The following is a 23,326-nucleotide window of genomic DNA, read 5'->3' on the forward strand; positions in this document are numbered from 1 at the left end:
ACAACCAAAATGCCCATCAACAACAGAGTGGATGAAAAAAATGGGATATTTTTATACAATGGAATACTACTCAGCTATAAAAAGGATGATCTTGAGGCCTTTATAGGTAAATGGAGGCAACTTGAAAATATCCTCATTAGTGAAATAAGACTCACATTTGTAAATATCGCATTGTCTCTCTAGTGTAAAAAATAAAAACTGACAGAATAATGGTATCAAAAAAGAATAATAGATATTGTGAAAGTGGAAGGGAAAGAAAGTGCTCTAAAGAGTATAACAATATGTATAGTGTGTGAGATAGATGACCATGTTATTGAATTTCTATTGGAACATTGAACAGAAGGATTTGTACTGTCAGTGTTTGAGTGTCTAGCCACTATTTATGCTTTGATTTTATGACTTTGGCAACTATTTTTTAAGACAACAATGAGTAATGTATCAACTAGCGATTCTATGATGATAATTTTTTTTGAATTCGGTATTGTTCTACCCTTCTTTTCTGTTTTTCTATTTTCTTTAAAAAAGAGAACCACATGAGATATAACAACCATTGTTAAATTTCTTTCATTCTGTTTGAAAACCTATATTGTTATTGTTTTGAGTTTGTTGTTGTTTATGTCTTTTGCTTTTTGTTTTTCTTTTCTGACTTTTCTCTTTTTAAAATTAAAAAAAAAAAGAAAAAAGCCAAAGTGAATTTTTTGATATCTGCTTTATCTTACTTACACAACAAGACTTCTAAAGAAAACCTTTCGCCACACATGGCAGTGCACACCTCAAATCCAAGCTACTTCTGAGGCCAAGGCAGACGAATCACAAGTTCAAGGCCAGTCTGGGCAATTTAGCAAAATTCTGTCTCAAAATAAAATAAGAAGAAAATTAAAAAAAAAAAAAAAAAGGGCTAGAGTTGTAGCCCAGTACATACTTAGAATGGTTCAATTACTAGTACTACAAAAACAACCTTTGATGTAGTACTTTCAGTAATAATGTAACTATGTATTCCCTGGCACAAAGTACACTCTTAGTTTATTATTTACAGTCTCTAGACCAAAAAGGGCCTGGGAACACATGGAAGCAAAAACTTTACTAAAAGGAGAAGGAAAATAGATTAGATACATTCCCAGCCACCATAGTCTGGTTTTTGATTTCTTTTGAGGTGGCTGGCTAAAGGTTACAGAAAAGTAATGGTTATTTGGCCTCTTCTTCCACCCATTTATTTTACAAACAAGCACTCAGTTTGCAGCATCTCACACCCAGGCTTGTGAATTGGCAGTCCAGAGTGGGAGGGCAAAGTCCTTCATGCCTCAGTTTGTGATGGTTAGAGTATTAGTTTTGCCCATCCAACATCATGGTTTCTATGGCCAAGACGGGAATGGAACTAAGGAATGGTTACACCGGTCCCCAAAACTATTCTACAAGGAGATGTAGAAGAGGAATTGCCACTTTCACTCTGCCTCAGGGTGGTGGCAGCATCCCTTCTTTTTTTTTTTAATCCGTACCTGGGATCGAACTCACCACCATGCGCTTGCCAAGCAGGCACTTATGCTGCTGAGCTAAATCCCCGTCCTTTCTTTTGCAGTCTCATTTTAAAGGGACTGAAGGGACTTTAAAAAACACATTTATAGATCGGCTAATGAGCTTCTGCACTTTGAAAATAGGTACCCCAAAGGTAGGTTCACTAGTAGAATTTAAGCACTGTCTTTGCAGTTATTGGTCTGAAAAGAAGCTGAATGTCTTTTAAATGCTACACCTTTTATTGTCACAAGTGCTATAGCCTAGTATACTAATTTCAGGTATATAGCCTTACTCCTAGAAGTCTATATTTTGAAAAAAGTGTGTTTGATTCATGGAAATAGGTGATTGTGTGCCATTTGATAATATATTCTCTCTCCAATCAGTTGTAAAGTACACTGTGTTTTCTTAGCTCCTTCAAGGCCGCTTAGCCTTTACCTTATGCTGCCTGTGTAGTAACAAATGTCAAATACTTGCCTGCTTCCCTTGGCAAACAATTCCAACAGCTAAATAGTTTACAAATAGGATAGTCATAAGTATGTTCTCAAGTTTTGTAATTCCCAACTAAAATGGTTTCATGATTAACACCTCTTTTCAAACATAGAGGTTGATTCCATAATTGATTAGACTTTTTTCTCAGTACATATTTGCAGCACAGAATGAGTATATTCTTCTTGTGGAGTTGGTACATGAACTAGCATGTCCTAATTCTTTTTTGTACCATTTCCCTCCCTCTCCTTTCTCCTCTTCCTCCATCTTTTGGTCCCTTCTCATTTACAAAAGATCTATATCACCCTATTTCCCATTTTCTGTCTTTTATTTGGCTTTTTATTTATATTTTTGGGTTTCTCATATGAGAGAAATCATGCAATATTTAAACATGTGTGTCTCTTTTATTTCACTTAACATGATGATCTCAAAGGATACACATTTTCCTACAAGGACTCAATTTATGCTCTTTTATGGCAGAGCAGTATTCTATTGTTTATAAATTTCACATTTTCTTTAACTATTCATTTGTTGATGGAGAAGTAAGCTGTGTCCAAGATTTAGCTATTATGAGTTGTGGTGCTGGGTGTATGCATGTAATATGATATCTTTAACTCTTCAGGAAGATACCTAGAAGAGGAATAGCTTGGTTGAGTGAAATAGTTTTATCATCAACAATGTAGAAGGATTTCTTTTTTTTCCCTGCAGCATTGCTAACATTTATTATATTTGAGTTCTTGCTGATGGCTATGGTTTCTAGAATAAGATTGAATCTTAGTGTTGCTTTAATTTGCTTTTCTCTAATGGCCAGAGATGTTGGGCATTTTTTATATATTTATTTGCCCTTTTTATTTCTTATAAGAAGTGTCTGTTCATTTCATTTGCCATTATTAATATTATTTTCATTATTATTATTTTTTTTGGTACTGGGAATCAAACTCAGGACCTTGCGCTTACCAGGCAGGTGCTCTGCTCTGAGCTGTCCCCAGCCTTTCATTTGTCATTTTTGAATGGGCCTTTTAGTGGGTGGATTCTAATTTTTCTGAGTATGTATTTGTATTTATTATTTATTTATATTTATTACTTATTGTATGTATTATGTATTTTAGATATTAGTCCTCTGTCTGAGGTGTAGCTGGAAAAAATTTCTTCCTATTCTGTAGATTGTCTCTTAACTCTTTAGTTGTTTGTTTTTTCTGTGCAAAAGATTTTTATTTTTATATAATCCCATATGTTGATTCTTGATACTATTTCTTGTGCACCTTGGGTTCTGTTTCTTTATTACTACTTGATAAAGAGGCTATTTTTTTTTTCCAGTGTATGTTTTTGGCTTCTTTACTAAAGATTAGATAGCTGAATATGCCTGGATTTTTTCCCTACATCTTTTGTTTCATTGATCTACCTGTTTTTGGGCCAATGCCATTGTATTTATCACTGCAGCTTTGTAATAACAACATCAAATCTAGTATAGTGATGCCTCTTGCTTTGATCTTGTTATACAGGATTTTGTTTTGTAAAGCTGGGTCTCTTCTGGTTCAAGATGAATTTTGTGATTGTTAGAATGCTGTTGGTATTTTGACTGAGATTGCGTTAACACTGTATATCAGTTTTGGGAGTATGATTGACTTGACAATATTGATTTTGCCAGTTCAGTCGCAGGGGTTTCTTTCTAGTTTTTGATGACCTTTTCATTTTCCTTTTCAGGTACTGTGGTCTTCATTGTAAAGGTCTTTCACACCTTTTGTTATGTTAATTTCTAAATATTTAAATTTTTGATGCTATTGAGAATGGTATTTACATAATTTCTTTCTTGGTGGGTTTATTATTGGTGTACAGAAGTGCTATTCCTTTCTGGATATTGATTTTTGTACCCTGTTACATTGTTGAATTTGCTTATTAATTCTAGGAGACGTTTGATGAAATTTTGATTTTCTAAGAAAAGGCTCATGTCATGTACAAATAATGGCAGTTTGATTTCTTCCTGTTCTATCCCTTTTATTTCTTTCTCTTGCCTGATTGTTCTTGCTAATGTTTTGAGGACTATATTTAACAGATGTAGTAATAGTGGACATTGTTATCTTGTTCCTGGTTTTAAGGAATAAGTTTTTAGCTTTTCTCACTTAATATGATGTTGGCAGTAGGTATGACATATATGAGTTTTTATCAGATTAAAGTAGGGAACTTCTATGCTTTATTTTCTTGATTTTTTGTTTTAAATCATGAATGGTTGATGGATTTTCTCAAAGGCTCTTTCTCCTTTGAGGTGACTGTAAGATTTTTATCCTTATTTGTGCTTTTGTGGTATATTATTGTAAACCGAAATATCGGGTTTCCGTCATCCAACTATTGTAATCCTTTTTCTAATTTTCCTCACAATCCAAAGGTTATATTTGTGTTCCCATTGAGACATCATTGGAATTCTAGCAAGATAATTCCAATTTACCACCATCAATGCAAACCACGGTGAGAGTAAAAACACCAAGACATATTCTGAGTTAAGGGCAGCCAAGGAGTCCTAAATCCAATCCTTGTGAGGACATGTGGACAAAGTCTTTGATCCTAGACCTCTTCCTGCATTTATTATCTTGTGAAGAAGGAAGGTGGCTCAGGGGTGAGTGACAGTGAGGATGGTGGGGACTTACCTGAGAAACTTGAACTGGATGGCCAGGTGCAAGATTGGCATCTCTGTAAATTGTAGAGATAAAGATATGCAGAAGAATCAATTTACATAGTCCAATTAGGGTAGCAGTAGAATTGTTTTGGGGGACTCTCCCTTCAGTTTCTGATATGCAGACTCTTGTGTCCTGGGGAGTCATAGCCTCTTATCTTGAAGCTCATACCCAGTTGACATTCCTGGAGCTATTTGCTCTAATATCTCGCATGCTCAGTCCTGTATTGTGGAGAACACTATGCAAGGAAACAGGACTGTCTGATGGCTATAGATTTTGCATATTAGCATCTAGGCTAGCCTTATTTGCAATGCTCAGAGTCAATTGAAGAGAGAAAGAAATATCCTGCCAGCCTTTTACATATCAGTATAAGGAAATGAGTCTCCAAGTAATCAAAGTCACAGTAATTTGTTTTGGATTCAAAGGGAGTCACTGGAATTGTCTTCCACAGTATATTATCTTTATTGATTTGAGTGCATTGAATCCTTGCATTTCTGAGATGAAATTATGTGTGCTCTTTTTAATGACTTGTTGCACTTTATTTACACACAAATTTAATTTGTTCTATGATTTTTAAAAAGATGGTCACCTTTGTGTTCATGTAGGAAAGATGTCTGTGGTCACTTGCCTCCTAATGTAGAGTTTGCAAACAAAACCAAAATTTTGCCAAATTGTTTGCAAACAAGAGCGCTTGTGAATGAAGGTACCGCTGTGTCCTTTCCTCCGACTGAATTGTTCCTTAGCCAATCTGTAGTGACTTTCCTTTCTGATTAGTTTTAGCTTGAAGTTTAGCTACTCCTCCTACTTTTCAGATGCCCATACATGGAATATTGTTTTCCATCTTTTGATTTTTAGTCTATGAATGTCTTTTTAGATTAAATCTGTTTCTTGTATGTATCATATCATTGGGCTTTGTGTTTTGATCCAATCCACCAAACTGTGTCTTTCTATTGAGAAGTTAAAAACATTCCCATTGAGAGATATTACTGAAAAGTATTGAATTATTCCTACCATTGCATTATTTTCTTGTTGCTGATTCTTTTTTTTCCTCCCTTCTGCTTAACTGTTCAGCCTGCCTGATATATTTATTCATTTTTGGCATTGTTGGCTTCGTTGTCTCATTTGAGGTTATCCTTGAGAATTTTGGAGTGCTGATTTGGTGGTTATGATTTTCTTCTGTGTGTTATGGAAACACCTTATTTTTCTTTCAATTTTGAAAGAGTTTTGCATGATACATTAGTCTGGATTAGAAGCTGTTTTCTTTTAGGGCTTGAAATAGTTCACTTCACACTCTTCTGGCCTTTGAGGTTTGCATTGAGGAGTCTGCTATACTGGTTTTACATTTACTTATTGCTTTTCTCTATCAGCTTTTAGTAATTTGTCCTTATGTTGGATGGGCTTTTGAATTTTGACTATGATGTGGGGAAGGGGAGGTTCTTTTCTAGTGTTGGCTAATGGGGTTCTTATGTACCTTACTTATCTCTGTGTTAAATTCCCCATATTTATAAAGTTTTCTGCCATTATATCTGTAAACAGGTTTTTAAAGCCATTTGTGCTCTCTTCTGATTTTTTACTAATGTCATTAATCTTAGTCTTTTTATCATTTAGTTGGATGTTTTCCATGTTTTTTGTTATTATTGTTTTAAATTAATTAATTAATTAGTTGCCAGAATTTGAACTTGGAGTCTCACGCTTGCCAGGCGGGTGCCATACCACTGAGCTAGATCACTAGTCCTTTTTTGTTGTTTTTAAGGTATCTCTGAGATTGCAGTCAGTCACCTGCATCAGCCTTGTCTTCCAGGTCTGACACTGTCCTCATACTGGTAACTTCTGCTGTCCATACTTTGATTAGAATTTTTATCTCTTGAATTTCTGCTTAGTACCTTTCCATGGACCCTAATCTTTGCTAAAGTTGTCATTAATGCTTTATATCATTTTGTGTAACTCACTAGCTCATTTTAGTGTTGCTTGTAAGCTCACTGAGTATTAATTCTATTATCTGTTTAGTTTTACCTTCTTTAAATTTGCTGAGCACCTTATTGATTTTTTTTTATTTTCTTGTTTGTCATTTTGTATAATTTGTTATTTTAATGTCTTCCTCGTTAATTCCCCATTGATTAGTTATGGAGAAGTTGGAAGATTTGGAAGCATTTTTCTGCCTTTTCTTCTTATATTTCTGTTTATTTCTCTTTGTTGTCTTATGTGCTGAGGTTTGCGGGGTGATAATAGTAGAACATTTTTGTTGCTAGCATGGTGATCTCCTTATTTAGTTTTTGTTTTCTAGTGGTGCATTCTGAGGGTGGTTAATTATAAACTTTTGCCTCTGTTCCAGGATCTGACCACCTCCATTAATTTGGGAAAAAAGGGTGCAATGTAATTGAGGCAGGCACCCAGTTCTACAAAAAATGAATCACAGTATTTTTGATAACACAAAAGACAGACCAGATATTGACAAACACTAAAAATTCATTAATATCAACAATTTTGTCACTTTGACAATAGCTGCAAAATCAGCAACAGTGATAGTTTCAAGGACAAACAGGATATTGATATGCCGTAAGAGTAGAAGTTACCACTATACCATCTTTTACTACAGAAAAAAGATCTAGAATTATAATTTAGACACAAACTAAATATTAACATACAGTAAATATATACCAAATGCAACAACTGTACCACCATTAATAATAGAAAACAAAGAATAATGGTATAGAGTTAACTAAATATTTAAAATTATAAGGGTTAATGCCACAAAAGATGGATTAGGCAGGGAACAGAAGGGTGAAAGAAGTAACATTTCAAAAATAAAGAGGATAAGAAGGAGAGAAAAGTGAGACAAAGGATCCTATTAAGGAATAATAGAAAATTAATAGAATTAGATAAAAATAATAGAAAAAGTAAATAAGAAAAAGATTAAAACAAAAAAGCCAAAACAAAACAAGTATAAAAACAAAAAACTCCCCAGAAAACAAAAGGCAACCCCCCGCCAAAACCCAAACCCGCAAAAACTAATGAAGAAAAAAAGAAGTAAAAAAAGAAAAAAATTGTCCAAAAATATCTCTCTTTGTTTTTGAACGTGTGACTTATTTGCATGGTCTGTAATATTGTGACTTGCTAGATGTGGTCTGAGGAATACTGAATCATTGCTGAGACCTGTTTTGTTTTCACACTTACATTTTTGTCTCTGAAAGATAACTCCAGCCCTTCATGTCCTTGGGCAGGTGGATGTGGTCAGTCAGTGATTTTTGCCCTAGGGTGGTGTTCTCTCTGGTATTCCAGTTTCTGTGTTTCAATTTCTGTATTTGTCTATGTGCCTCAAATTATGGATTTGTTTATGTCCTGTGGGTTTGTGAGGTTCTCCTACTCCCCGCCCCATTCCAGTGTACACTCTGTTGATATACCACAGGCTGTTGCAGTCTTTCATGCTGAGCCATATTCTGCTCTGGTTCATAGAATGAGAAAGCAAACAGAACCCTGAGATTTGGGCTGAATGTAGGCTGTGGGTTAGGGATTCCAGCAGACCACTGGACTTAATACCAGTGCTTTCAGACATAGTCCTTTCTGAAAATCTCACAACTAGATGGGTTCTCACCAATAAGAGGGAACCCCTGCATCTTTCCTAGCCTGATGTAAACTTCTCAGAGGTGGAGTCATTGTCCAGCCAGTACCCTCTCAGTGACTATCTCTTTTGGCTGTTTCTCTCCTAATAACTATGGTAGAATGACACCAAGGACTCTGAAATACTGTTCTGTTGTTGTTTTATAGCTAACTCTTAAACAGTTAACCCTTTTCAAAAAAGCTCTTGATTAATCTCAAATATGGCCAGTTCAGCCCTGAGTTTTTTCTCTAATTCTAGCCAACTTTGAGAACGAGTCACTTTCTCAGTAAAATCCAAAGATGTTTTTGCAGCTTTTTGCAGTTGCTTTTATTGGGGCTAGAGCCATTGACCCAGTCTATAGTTTCTCCCCGAGGCTTCTGACCAGTGGAGCCAGAGTCAGCTTTCTAGATTGCTTTGTTCTTTTCTGGCTTTGTACTGCATTTCTCTATAGTGTTTGTAGTTTCTAGTTTTCCTATCAGCTCCCTCCTGATTCTCACAGATCTTCTTTTCTCTTCACCAATTTTTTTTGGTAGGTGTTTCAGTTCAAAGTTCCTGAGAAGCTATATATTGCTGTTGCTATTTTCTCTGCTGGTTTTGTTTTGTACTGGGGATTGAATTCAAAACCTTATTCTCTGCTATTATCAACTTCATCTTTTCAGCTCCTTGAAAAGTTACATAGATGAAAAGTAGCACCAATTTATATAAGAGGAAAAAGCTAGGAAAATTAACTAGTCACTGTTATAAGACACGGTAAAGTACAAAATCTGAAATTTCTTAGGAATTTTGGATTCTATATATTGCATGTAATCTGGGCATTTCAGTATTGTTGGGGTCTGTAAAGCACAGTTTGCTGGGAAAATCTATCCTTCTACTTGATTTTATACTTTCTATAGATTAAGAATAGAATTTGCATTTTTAAGTGGCTGGAAAAAATTCAAAGGAGAATAATCTATGGCACATAGAAATTATATGAAATTTAATTTTGTGTACACAAAGTTTTATTGGAACACAGTACACTTATTCACTTACATGTTAGATGGCTTCTTTAACACTAGTGGCAGAATTGAGTTGTCCCAAGAGAGACCACATGACCTGCAAAGCCCAAAACACTAAGTAATCAGATTCTGACCTAGCTTCTCAATCTCCCAATGAGTGCATGGCAAAGGCTTAAATAAACGAGATAAGTGGTATGATGTTAGGGTTCCAGGAGGGTCAGAACTCTCTAGTAGAGCCCTTGACTCAGCAGTTACCCCCAAGGGTTAACACAAAGACTTCTCCGGACCTCTCATATTTATTAGGTCCAAACAAGAGTGAGGATACTGAGGAAAGTGAAGGAAATGAGCAGGATCTTGGGAGTCACTTCAAAGACTTCTCCAAGTAGTAAATTATGCCAATTTAGGAAAACCGTTTTATCTCCGTGATGACATTTATGGTAGGAGTGAGACTGCAGGGTGAGATGCCTGCAGCTTCAGTCTTTATCTGCTTAGTTGATGTTTGAGCCAGGTGTCCTCAGCTGTGGCCTTATCTTGCCCTTTGAGGTATCTCTGGATTTACAGGCCACTACAGGCCTCAGCCAGGACCAGTGATTCATAGAGGTTCACTTAAGAATCAGCTCCCATCGCTAGAACAAGGGGCCTAGGCCTAGGACAGATTTAGAGAAACATAGAAAGCCAATTAGTTAATTTTAAATCCAACTCAGAGCTGCTTCGTAGTGGTCTCCAACAGCTTATTATATGACCCTTTAAGGAATAAATTTACCTACTTCTTTTCTACATAGTCATCTTGGTTTTGAAGTTAGGGTAAAGGGAAAAAATGGGTAAAATATCAAGCACTGTACATTGCCGTTGATTAACTTCTTTTATTCCTCTCTGCCCAAATTAAGTGATCATATTATTTCATTTTATAAAGCAAGAAAATCAATGTGTCAGAGGTCACATAGTTAATAATGGAAGAACTGTGTTATGAATTTGTTCTGTCTGATCTCTGAATGTACCTTGAACAGTATATCCCACAGCATTTGAATTTTCTTTCATCCTTGATTGAATAATTCTGTTAGAGAATTCTGCCACATGTGTTTTAACTGCTGATCCTAAATGGCATTTCTTAATTATATTATGAGAAAGGGCAGGGATTCCCCTGTCCATATCGTGAAGTTCTTTGTATTAAAATAAATTCCTAGGCCCTTAGTGTTCTTCCCCAATGTGGGCACATTAACTTGGGTTCTCAGCTGTCTTGCTCCAGGGAGTTTTCATGGTAGCTTCCTTGATGCCTACCTCCTCCAGTACATTCCGAGCTCATGGTGTGTTCTCCTCCTCATAGCTAGAGTTAAAAGCCTGATGCTTCATGTGGGGCTCAATTTTCCATGAAGCTTGGGATGGCCATTCAAAAGCATATTCCATTGGTCTTTCATTCATCATTGTTGTTCAGGCTTACAAGGAATGGAAGATCATATCTTCATTCACACCTTCAGCATCTGACTCCAGAGTCAGAAACTGGCCATTGGTTCAAGTACCCCTGGAGAAACTGAGTTCTCAGGCCCGGTCCCAGACAGTGAATCCAGAAATGTACAAGGTAAAACTCTACCATTCGTTCTCACGTTTAGTTAACATGAAATCTGCTAAATAAGGTGTGGAAAGAAGATGAGATAAAAAGTGGAGCCTTGCACTTGGCTGGTCTTTCTTTGTATCAACAAAACAGAGAGGATTGCACAAAAGAGAGGGACAGAAATTTCATTGTTGAAAACTACCTTTTTCTTAGTGGAGAGCTGGGCTTGATGAGTGGGATGCTGTTTGAAAATGGAAAGGGAAGGATAGTTCCTTTTCATCTTTGATACTCAACTGTAATCAAGTTTTGATGCCATTGTGTAATAGGTTTTGAGTAGTCTAGTCCCAATGATAATTATAGTAGAAATATATGCTAGTTTAATTTTTAAAAATAAGGCACAATAATTATATAAAATTAACTATTGGAGTAAAATGAGCGAAAGATACACTATCTTTGTAAATTCTGGTAAATCTATGATTATTTCAGAATTAAAATTTAAAACAATTATAGTAGATTCAAATGGGTCACGCTTACTTGCCTTTTTGGAGGGAAATAGGTGGAGTTTCTTATAACCTCACTTGAGCCTCACCTATTTGTTTTGTACCTACTAAGCACCTAGTATCTTCTTCATATTTATGCTATACTTTTTAAAAATTTCACTTTTGTATTTTTCCAAAATCAGAGCAAGCCTAGTAAAGAACCATGTTGTAGCTGTGGGCAAGAGACTTACCATTTTTGTCCTGAATCTTATCCTTAGCTTCTTAATGGAGAGCTGAAACAGCTGTATACTGCCATCACACGGGCTCGTGTCAACCTCTGGATCTTTGATGAAAACCTAGAGAAACGGGCCCCTGCTTTCAAATATTTCATTAGAAGAGGTTTTGTCCAAGTTGTGAAGACAGATGAAAATAAAGGTAAGTTATCATTAAATTATTCTTATTGTTAGAGGAAGCATGTTTCTCTTGACTATTCTTATGGTAAGTTATGAGGAATATACTTTGTTGTTTTTGTAGTGCTGGGGATTGAACTGAGGTCTCATGCATGCTTGGCAAGTGCTTTACCACTGATCTATACTCCCAGACCAGGATATAGTCTTTTGAAAGAATTTCTTTTCCTTTCCAGTCTTGTGAGAAATGAGTATTCTTGCTAATTTGTTAAACTGTCAGGGTTGGTTGTAGTAGAGTGGAGGAGGAAGGGTTAACGCTTTCAGAGACGATCTTTTTCTTGTCATTTATAATTGTTTTGAACAAAAGTTAGAGGAAGTATGCCCTATAGGAAGTATACAACTTGCTATAAATTTTCAGTAGTTGATTTTTGTTACCTATGAAAATAAAGATAGCATAGTCCATTTGTATGAGACTAAAAACAATCTGGATATCCAGTGGAAAAAGGATAAATATATTTCTTTCAGTGCAACACCATGCAACAATTAAAGAGTTAAATGGATTTCCATTTAAGGCTATAGAAAGATGTTCAAAACATACTGAATTCAAAAAAAGCAAAATTTAAAGCAGTATAGATTTAATTTTTTAATTTTAAATAACCTTATATTATAGAATTATAAATACTATATATGTGTATACCAAGGTAGAATGTTTGTACATGTGTCATATGTTTACATATATATAAACAAAAACCTATTTATCAAACAGAATTCAGTTCCTGTGTTTGTATATCAAGAATTAAGTTTGTAAGAGTTTGATAATGAAGGATAATAGTTTGTCTGAATCTGGCTCTTAAATTTCACAAAATAAAAACCAAAGATTCAAGAAGTAAGAAATCCATTAGAGTCTGTATCCTTTAATTTCCGTATTGTGGGTAACAAAGCTTTATATAAGGCGAGTTTGGAGATAAAATATGTATAACCTATAACACATAAAACCTATTGTTTTGACACTGTTGTCTTACCACTGGTGTTAGGATTGGCAGGAATGTGGTTCTTGAGTAAATGTGGACACCTTTTACTTTTCACCTTTAGGCCTTCTTTGCTTTTTTGCAGTTTACAAGATGGTAATTTGTCATATTATTTTCATAATTTACTAAGGCTAGTTAATTTTTAAAAATGAAGTGAAGATCTGAAGGTTGGTTACTGAGGTAACTCCTCTGGGTACCCCAATGTAGTAATAGACACATAGAGTTAGATATTTGATGATTGCCATTCTTTGAGGCATAAGAAGAAATCTTAGTGCTGTTCCAGTTTGCATTTTCCTAATAGCCAGAATTGTGAACATATTTTCATATGTTTATTGACCATTTGTATTTCTTTTTCTGAGAAGCATTTATTCATTTCACTTGCCCATTTTTGATTAAATGTTTCAATTTCAGTACCTAATTTTTAAAAAAAAATTGTATGCTAAATATTAATTCTTTGAGGAATAGCTGGCAAAAATTTTTCCTCATTCTGTAAATTGTCTTCTCAGTCTGTTGGTTTTTTCCTTTGCTGTGCAGATTTTTAATTTGCTGTGATTCCATTTGTTGATTCTTACTGTTATTTTTGTACAATTGAAATTTTGTTCAGAAAGTCCTTGCTAACCTCAGTGTCTTCAAGGTTTTGCCTATTTGATCTTCCAGTAAGTTAAACGTCCCTGGTTTTTAATATTTAGCCCTTGGATCCAGTTTGGTTTTAGTTTAGTATTGTGATTAGAGGTATGGCTCCAGTTTCAATCTTTTGAGTTTGGTTAGCAAGTTTTACCAGCCCCATTTGCTAAAGAGACTTTCTTCTACTGTATGTTTTTGGCTTCTTTGTCAAAGATCAAATAACTGAATATTTTGGGGGTTGTTTCAGCATCCCCGATTCTGTTCCATTGATCTACATGTCTGCTTTGTGCTGATATCATGGAATTTTAACACTGTAACCTTGTAGTATAATTAGAAGTCTGATCTTGTGATGCCTCTTGCTTTGCTCCTGTTTCCCAGAATTTTGCTATTTTGAGTCTTTCTGGGATCATATGAATTTTAGGGTTGTTTTCTCTAGTTCTGTGAAGAATGCTATAGGCATTTTTATTGAGATTGCATTAAAAATATATATCAAATTTGGAAGAAATGCCGTTTTGGCAATGTGAGTTCTTCTTATTCAGGAAAAGGAGGGATGTTTCTATTTTCCAATATCCTCTTCAACCTCCTTTTTCAGAGTTTTTCAGAGTACTATAATTTCATTGTAGAGGTCTTTTACTTCCTTGGTTAGATTAATTCCTAGGTATTTAATTTTTCTTGATGCTATTGTGAATGGTATTGTTTTCCTAATTTCTTTCTCAGTGGGTTTATTATTGGTGTACAAGAATACTATTGGTTTTTGCGTGTTGATTTTGCATCCTGCTGCATTGCTGAATTTGTTTAATTCTAGGAGATTTTTAATGGAATTTTTTGTGTCTTCTATACAGAGAATTATGTCATCTGCCAATAATGATAATTTGACTTTTTCCTTCCCTATTCATATCCCTTTTTATTTCTTTCTCTTGCCTGATTGCTCTGGCTAATGTTCTGAGTACTGGTTTGGACAGATGTGTTGATAGTGGGCATCTTTGTCCTGATTTTTAAGATAAAACTTTTAGTTTTTCCCCATTTAATAAGACAGTGGCCTTTTGTTTGTAATAAATGACTTTTATTAGATTCAGGTAAGGTTCTTTATTTTCTTCAAAGTTTTTATCATGAATGGGTATTGGATTTTTGTCAAATGCCTTTTCTGCATCTATTGATCTATCATGTGGTTTTTGACTTTGCTTATATTTGTGTGATGTATTACATTTATTTAATTTGTATATGTTGAACCATCCTTGCAACTCTGAGATGAAATCCATTTGGTCGTAACATATGTTTCTTTTTGATGATTTGTTGTGTTCTATATGCTAGTATCTTCTTAAGGATTTTTACATTTATATTCATTAAGGGGATTGGCCTGTAGTTTACTTTCACAGTTGGGTTTTTGTCTGGTTTGGGGATCAGAGTGATGCTGGCTTCTGGAAATGAGTTTACAAGTGCTTCAATTTGCTTTCAATTTTGAGGAATATTGGTGTTGCTGTACTTTGAATATCTTGTAGCATTTAACAGCAAATTCATCAGGTCCTGAAGTTTTTTTCAGTTTGCAGGGTTTTTTTAATTACTTTCTCAATTTCATTGTTTATTATTGAGTTGTCCAGAATTTCTATGACTTCTTGATTTAGTGCTGATAATTTATATGAATCTAAGAATTTGTCCAGTTGTTCAAAATTTTCAAATTTGTTAGAAAACAGGTTTTCAGGCTGGGGGTTTAGCTCAGAGGTATAAGCGCCTGCCTGTCATCGAGGTCCTGAGTTCAATCCCCGACACAATAACAAAACAAAATAAAACAACAACAACAAAAAAACCCCAAAAACAAAACACACACACACACAAACAAGTTTTCATAGTAGCTACTATCTTCTGAATTTAATAATGTCTATTGTGGTTTTGTCTTTGTCATTTCTAATTGCATTATTGTGAGCCTGTCTTGGCAAATTTGGCTAGTAGTTTATCTATTTTGTTATAATTCTTTCAAAGAAGCAACTCCTTTAATTCATTGACTTTTTTCAGTCTTTATTTCATTAATTTCCACTCTGATCTTTATATTTCCCCTCCTTAAATTTATTTTGGGATTGGATTATTATTTTTTTTAGCACCTTGAGATTCATCATTATGTTATTTGCAATTACTTTGCTTTTCTAATGTGACTGTTGTCTGCAATAAGCTCTTAGGACTGCTTTAATTGTGTCTCATAGATTCTGGTTTGCTATACTAGCTTTATCATTTGATTCCAGAAATTATTGAATTTCTTCTATGACCTACTAGGTGTTAAGGAGTGTGTTATTAAGCTTTCATGTGTTCATAAATTTTCTGTGGCTTCTTTTGTGATAGATTTCTAGTTTCCATGTACTATGGACAAGTAAATAATAAAGAGTTGATTTAAATTCTTTTGTATTTATTAAGATGCTTTATGAACTAGTAAAGGGGTGCCTTGGTTAATGAACTTAATTTTTATGATTTGGGGGAAGGTGACTGGGTTTTGTTTGTGTGAGGAAGGTGCCCATGGTCATGTTTGTCACCCAATGTGGAGTTTGTGAATGGAAGCTAAATTTTGCTGAACACTTCTGTTTGCAAACTAAAGTGTTTGTGAACCAAGAGATTACTGTGTGTGGTCTATTTTGGAGAAAGTTTTTGTGCTGCTGAAAAGAATGTATATTGTGTTTTTGTATGGTAGAACACTTTTTAGATATCTGTTTAATACACTTGTTTGAAGATGTGGTTCAACTCTGATACAAATGTTGAGTTTGTGTTTAGTCGATCTGTTTCTTGTGAAAAATGGGGTATTGTGGTCACCCATTATAATTGTCTTGGTATTTATCTGATGTTTTATGTGCTGGAGTATTTGTTTTATGAAGATAGTTGCTCCAGTATTTGATGCGTATGTATTTGCAAATGTTAATTTTTCCTATTGGACTGTTCCCATAATTAGTATGTGGCAACCTTCATTGCCTCTTCTGATCATTTTTAGCTTGAAGTTGACTTTTTCTGAGAGGCACTGATTGCTTTGGGAGTCCTGGTGCATGAAATACTGTTTTCCAGACTTTAACTTTGAGTCTATGAATGTATCTTTGGATTAGATGAATATCTTGAATGCAGCAAACAGACTGTAGGATTCTGTTTTTTAATTCACACTATCAAAGTGTCTTTTAATAGGAGAATTGAGCTATTAACATGGAGGGTTATTACTGAAAAGTGGTGACTTATTACTGACATATTAAGTCTTTTGTTAATGCCTCCTTTCTTTTTCTTTCTCACTTTGCATATCTCTCTGCCTTGCTTGATGTATTTGTTCTGAGTTTTTTACTTTTGTTTAGTTTCTTTGTCACTGTCAATGATATTCTTGAGTATTTTCTGGTGTTCTGGTTTTGTGTTGATATGTCTGAGTTTTGTTGTTTGTTGTTTGTTCTTTTTCTTTTTTAATTAATTAATTAATTAATTATTGATTACCAGGAATTGAACTCAGGACCTTGCGCTTGCCCGGGGAGTTTCTTATGTGCTCTGCTGAGGTATATCTCCCAGTCTAAATTGTTCTTTTTCATGGAATGACTTTACTCATCTTTTTTCAAAGAAAGTTTTGCAGAATATGTTAATCTGGTTGGAAGTTGTTTACTTTTAATATTTGTAATACTTCACAATGAGTTCTCTTGGTCTTTAAAGTTTGTGTTGGAAGTCTGTTGTAACCCTAATGAATTTATCTTTGTATATGATTTTTTGTTTTTGTTCTGACAGCTTTGAAGATTCCATCTGTTTGGAAATTTAGAAGTTTGAGTAAGATGTGTTGTGCTGAGCTTTTTTTCATCACAGTTGTTTGGTACTCTAGAAGTTTCTCTTTATCTGTATGCTGAAGTAGTTTTTTACATATGGAAAGTTTTCTATTATGATTTCTGTAAATGAATTTTTTATGGCATGCATGCCGTCTTCTAGTTTCTAACTTCTGTTAGCCTTACTTTGGTCTTCTTAGCATTGTCTAGTAGTTGTTGGATGAATTTTTCTTTTCTTATTTTTTTAAGGCTTATCAGAGGAATTTGTTGTCATTTAACACTATTTTGTCTTTGATTTCTGAAACCTTGTCTTTATGTTAGTTGTTTCTGTAATTTATAAATTGTATACAGATTTTCACTTCTGGTATTTCTATCAGATTCCTTTTTGATGGAGTCTTTGTCTGCAATTTATAAAATTCAATACAGTTTTTTATTTCGATATTTCCATCTGATACCTTTTTGGTGGAATCTTTGTCTTTGGTAAATTTGTCATACGTATTTTGAACTGTTTTGAACTCTTCTAAGTTTCTGTTTCTGTCATATCCACATTGGTCATTTTGTATAAGAATTTCATAAACTTTTGGATCATGTACTTTCTGAATTTGTGGTTTCTTTAACTGTTCTCTAACCAGTTTGTAAAGCTTCACTGCTTTTGGTGTTTGCCCTTCTCTTAATTGCTCCCTGAGTCTGCCTTTGGAGAGTTAGGAGACCTTGGCCTTTTTCTTTGCCTTGTTTTCCAATGTGTGTGTGTGTGTGTTTGTATGTGTGGTGTGTGTTGCGCTGGGGGCTGAGGTTAATTACGGTGAAGAGAGATTTTGGTTGATACGAAGATCTTTTTAGTTAGATACTGCCTTTCAGTGATATATTTTTAGATTTATTTATAATATTTATCTGTTCAGCTATTTAATTTAAGTGACTTGGACCCTGTGTTTTGAGGAAAGTAACTGGTTTTGACGGCATCAACAGATCTTATCATACATTGCTTACATGTGATAAACTTGCATTTATACTTTCAGACTTTATCAATACTTTATCAATACTTTGTGCAACCCGTATTCTGTTGTTATTAGCAGTTATTTTGCAGTGTGGAAGGGACAGTGAAGGGAAGAAAGGAAGGGATAGGTGGATGAGGAGTGTAAGTCAGTAAAAAGAGATAAATAGAGTAAAAATGAAAAAATTACAGGATCAGATTCTTTTGGACAAGATGCCCTTACCCACTCAAATATCTTCTCACAGCCCTCAACATTAACCCTTCCATTCTCTAAGGAAAGCTATGAGGTTGTCAGAACCTTTTGATGTATTTGTCTATCTGTAAAGTAGAAATGAGGCAAGGGAAAATGGGATGAGTTAAGAGAAGGAAGAGCAAGGAAAGAGGGTTAATATGAAAGAAGATAGGAGTAAGAGACTGAGCAGAACATAGTGGACAAGAAACTTGAAAAGAATTTAAAAGAATTGGGAGAAACCAATAAAAAATAAGAAAATAGTATTACTATGGAAGCTTGAGTGGAAGGAACAAAATGGCAGACAAGAAGAGGGAAATAAACACCAAGTAAATCAAACAAAAATGTCCACTCATATTGCTTGTTTTTCTTTTAGAACAAAAGATGTTATAAATGTATGAGTTATGTTTTCTGAATGAAAACTTCAGTATTCAGGTTTAATTGCAGCGTTGGCACTTTGAGATAAATAAGTGGACTTCAGGTTGCAGTTTGGGTACTTGTCTCTGAAAGGCTCACCATCACTGCCTTAGGCTGTTTGGGATGCTTGCTTTATAATGGCTGCGTCCCAGAGGCGTAGGACCTGGAGCAGTGCAGATCTGCCTTCGTGGCAGTGCTTCCCTTCTCTGTGTCCTCTTCCACTACAGAATTTCTGTGGCTTCAGTGGAACTTCTCTGAGCTCCTCCTCTAGTCAGTCATGTTGGATCTCTCCCTTTAGTTTTGATCTTACTTCTGGCTAGTATATGCAGTATAGTATTCTCTAGGATGCTTGACAGGAGCAGTGAGATATAGCTCCCAGTCATCCAAATAATCATGAGAGTAAACAATCAATATTCACAGTGTATTGTGTCACTGAGCTGTGATGTTTGGTAGGTTAGGTGTTTATTTTTCACTGACAATATTTTTAATTTATCATGGTTTATTGAGATATACACAGTGAGATCAAGTAGCCATTTGTATTCTAAAATCTTGTTTGTTCCATGCTAAATCTCTTACCTGGAATATTGTTAAGGGCTACTTGGCTTTGGATTTTCAAGGAGGAGTTGCTAATTGTTATCTATGTACTGATTCATAGGCATGAAAAAAAAAATAGATCAAATTTTAACAAAACCAAACCACGTCCTTTCCCACCTCTATACCTCCTCCTTCTGAAACCCACACCAATCTGTCTTGGTAAGTTAAAATATATTTTAAAAACTAGAAAGAAGAACACAGGCTTATTAGTCTTCTGTGACTATCATAGCAGAATCCCACAGACTGGGTGGTTTAAACAACAGAAGTTTATTTTGTCATAATTCTAGTGGCTAGAAGTACAATATCAAGGTGTTGGCAGGGTTGATTTTCTCTGAGACTTCATTCTTTGGCTTGCAGATAGATAGCCACCTTCTTTCCTTACCCCCCCAGTCTTGTGTGCTCCTGCTGTCTCTGTGTGTGTCCTAATGTCCTTTCCTCACAAGGACATCAGTTATTTTGAATTAGGGTTTACCTGCAAAGTTTCACTTTAAGTTAACCACCTCTTTAAAGACCCTGTATCCAAATACAATCACATTCTGAGGTGAGAGGGTTTAGGACTTCAATAAATGAATTTTTTTGGCCTATAACAGCTCTAACTGAATGAAGGCCCAGAGAAGAAAACCTACTTTTCTTTTTCATTTTAGACTTCGATGATAGCATGTTTGTTAAGACCTCGACTCCTGCGGAGTGGATCGCACAAGGAGATTATTATGCTAAACACCAGTGCTGGAAGGTAAGGACTGAACCAGGAGCCAAGGGTGAGGGTTTCTTGTGGCCACTGGCCTCATCAGAACTCATGGCCAGGTTTTCACATTTGCATCTGTTATCAGGACAGAATGGGAAATAATGATACTTGTATTACTTCTGAAATGTCAGGTCAGCCTAAGATAAGGAGAGCTTCTGCCTTGCTCCCCACCCAGTCAATACAGGCATGGCAGTCCTTCATTTTGGCCAAGTGCCCATATATACTGAGAGGTAAATGGAAAATTATGACCCTTTTTCCCCCTTCTGTACTCTGGGCTTAAAAGCTTTCACTATCATCATATCACATTTTAAAGCTGTAGCAGAGAACTCACCTGTTCATGTTTTCAGACTTACCAGAGATAGGCTTTACTGCCAATCTGAGTCTAGTGAGCATAGGGTAAGCTTTATTACCAGGTTACACTGACCAGCCTCCAGCATCAAGCCATCATTGGAGGCCTGAGCAGTCTTCTGTAATGGGCCCTAAGAAATATTAAAAACAGATTAAAGAGAGAGCTCATCATTTCCCGTACAGTCAGCATCCCTACACATTTTGAGGTCTTGGGGTGACAGTAAAGCTGATGTCTGTCACTAGATATTGGCAATGATGTCTTTATCTGCAAATCTCAAAAACTCTACTGAAGAAGTAATGCTAGTTTAAATTTTTTTTTTAATCCAGCAAGGAGCCTGGTTTTAGGATTGATTTTACAGTTTAACAGACTCAACATGAGCCCAATCTTAATTCATTTCTTTCTTGTACCATCTGCAGCAGTCAGAGATGTTCTTTTTCATGGTTGCATAATGGCTGCCAGAGCAGCTCCAGGCATCCTGTTTCCCTCAAATTGCACGTGCCACTTTCTTCTCATGCCATGTGCCCCTCTCCTCCCCTGGAGATTTTCTTATGTATCTCATTAATCAGTATGAGATCATATGCCCTCTCCTAGCTCCAAAGGATTCTGGTAGTGCATTCTCATCTGGTAGTTTCAGCTTTTTATAGGAGTTAGGTTCTGCCATCAAATAAGAAAAGGAGGAGAGGGCTGTGGGTAACCAAAAGTGTCTGGCACAACAAGCACTACCACATAGAAATATGTGCTTTCTCTAGGATATCACTACTCAGGTAGCCTGCTGACTCATGCCTACAGCTACATGAGTTTGGATTTCCAACATTACAGCAAAAATGCTTGCAATTTCCTTTACCACCTCCTTCACCACCTCCCCCTCCTCTTCTTCTCTTCTTCCTTCTTTGCCTCCCTCTTCTTTCTCTTCCCTCACCTCCTTTTCTTCTTGTCTTTTTTTTTTTTTTTGAGACAGGGTCTCACTATGCAGTTCAAGCTGGTCTTAACTCACTCTGTAGCCCAGGCTGGCCTTGAACTCACATCAATCCTTGTACCTCAGCCTCTGAGTGCTGAGATTACAAGGATTCACCACCATGCCCAGCTTCCCTTGTCACTTCTGAACAAATATTCAGAGATACTGATTTCTCTGGAGGACTTGTCCCTCTTCTCTAATGATCTTTCCTATCATTGGAGTTTCATGGACTGGAAAGTGATGGGGACCATAAGTCTTCAAGTCAGCATTTATCAGAAGCCGTGGTGTGAGGTATCTGCCATACCTAGAAGGCAAAGTTTTCTCAACCCTTGTGCCAGGGAAAATGAAAAATACTGATAGCAAATAACTCTAGAGTTTAGAAGTTATCTGTTGCTGAATGACCACTGTTGTTGCTCCCAGTACTGTGGGTTGGCCATGTGAGTTCAACTGAGTAGCTCTTCTGGTCTCAACTGGGTAACTTAGGTGTCTGCATTCAGGTTCCGGTCACCTGGGAAGATCTGTTTCTGGGGGTTGACTGGCTCTTGGTTTAGGTGATAGAGGTCACTGGGTTTCCTAGATTGCCTGTCCCTCATTTTCCAGAAGGGTAGTCTGGGCTTGTTCATATGATGCTAGTGCCCAAAAAGAGTGAGCAGAAATATACACAGTCCCTTAAAATATGTCAAAGAAACTTACCCAGTATTACTTCTGAATTATTTTGACCAAACAAGTCACAGCTCACAATGACAGAGGTGAGAAAGTAGGCAGTACTTGTGATAGGAGAAGCTGCAAAATTAGACTGCAAAGGGGTTAGGGCACAAATAGGAAAAACAAAGACTCTGGCCACACTTGTGGTCTATTATACAAAGTGAGAAAACACTGTTTGCTTTGTTGTAGGTTTGGGTATGTCTGGGAAGCAGGGTTTTGTTATATTTAGCTGCAGAAGTTGATTGAACCCCAAAACTTTATTCATTGCTGGTCCTTGTTATAATTGGAAAGAAATACTGAACATTTGGCTGTCACTGTAAAACAAGCATCTTTTGGCAGGGTGGATGGTGGGGGGTAAGGAGGGATGAGGGAAGTAAGAGGGGCAGCAGTGTGGGTATGGAATTGGAAATCTCCATGCAATCTTCCCCTTTATTCCTTTCAGAACACTTCTGGTGTTACCTATATATGTTGTCCATGGATTTCCAATTATTTATCCCTGTAAAAATACTTTTTGAATGTTTGAATCTAAAATCTTTTTAGGGGAGCCGGCACAGATGAGAATGTTATAAAAAGCCTTCTCCTCGCCTGACTTTATTTTGACCCTGCTAAAGGACTTCAGGACTCAGGTGGTTTATTGAGTTTTTGGCTGCATGTCAATGAATGTTTCAGAACCACCATACAAGATTTGTTTATTTAACAAATACTTGTTGAGCTATGAGCCAAAATTATTTTTAGATCCCAGGCATAGGATAGTGAGCAAAACAGGCACATAGACAAATGTGCAATTTCAGCTGTTGCAGGTGTCACAGATGAGAGGTCAGCTGCCTCCAGAGCCACCTGTCCTAGACAGGAAGGCCAGGATAGCCTTCTTTGAGCTGAGACTGCAGAGTGAATGAAGTTAACTAGGCAAAGAAAAAAACCAAAGTGCATTTCTGTTAGAGGCATAGCCTGTGCAAAGGCCCTGTGGTGGGAAGAAGCACGGCATAAGTCCAAGGAATGAAAGGCCTATGGGGACAGGAAGGCTAGAGCAAAGAGCAAGAGGGAGAGGGAGGCCATCCTGTACACTTTCTCAGCAAGTGTCACTTAGTCCCTCCCGTGCCCACACTGAGACCTTCTGCTGGGCATAATGTGAACTTTTTGCCTTGAGACATGGTGCAAGCATGTCTTAGAAAAGCAGATTTCTGCTGGCAAGCATCAGGATGCAGGCTGCCTTCACTGTGACACTTGTCTGCA

General features: G+C 36.1%; 1 protein-coding gene across 1 annotated transcript in view; it reads left to right on the plus strand.

The window, feature by feature from the left end:
- Positions 1–23,326, plus strand: part of Trank1 (tetratricopeptide repeat and ankyrin repeat containing 1) — a 99,598-nt gene that overhangs the window by 61,103 nt on the left and 15,169 nt on the right. Inside the window, exons 14-16 of the mRNA XM_003473389.5 lie at positions 10,693–10,836; positions 11,567–11,723; positions 19,984–20,072. Of these exons, the coding sequence (XP_003473437.2) occupies positions 10,693–10,836; positions 11,567–11,723; positions 19,984–20,072 (390 nt within the window). The remainder of the gene's footprint in view (positions 1–10,692; positions 10,837–11,566; positions 11,724–19,983; positions 20,073–23,326) is intronic.

This window comes from Cavia porcellus, unplaced genomic scaffold (assembly GCF_034190915.1).
Source record: "Cavia porcellus strain 051 isolate PalLab524CR breed Dunkin Hartley unplaced genomic scaffold, mCavPor4.1 scaffold_13, whole genome shotgun sequence".
Classification (NCBI taxonomy): Eukaryota; Metazoa; Chordata; class Mammalia; order Rodentia; family Caviidae; genus Cavia; species Cavia porcellus.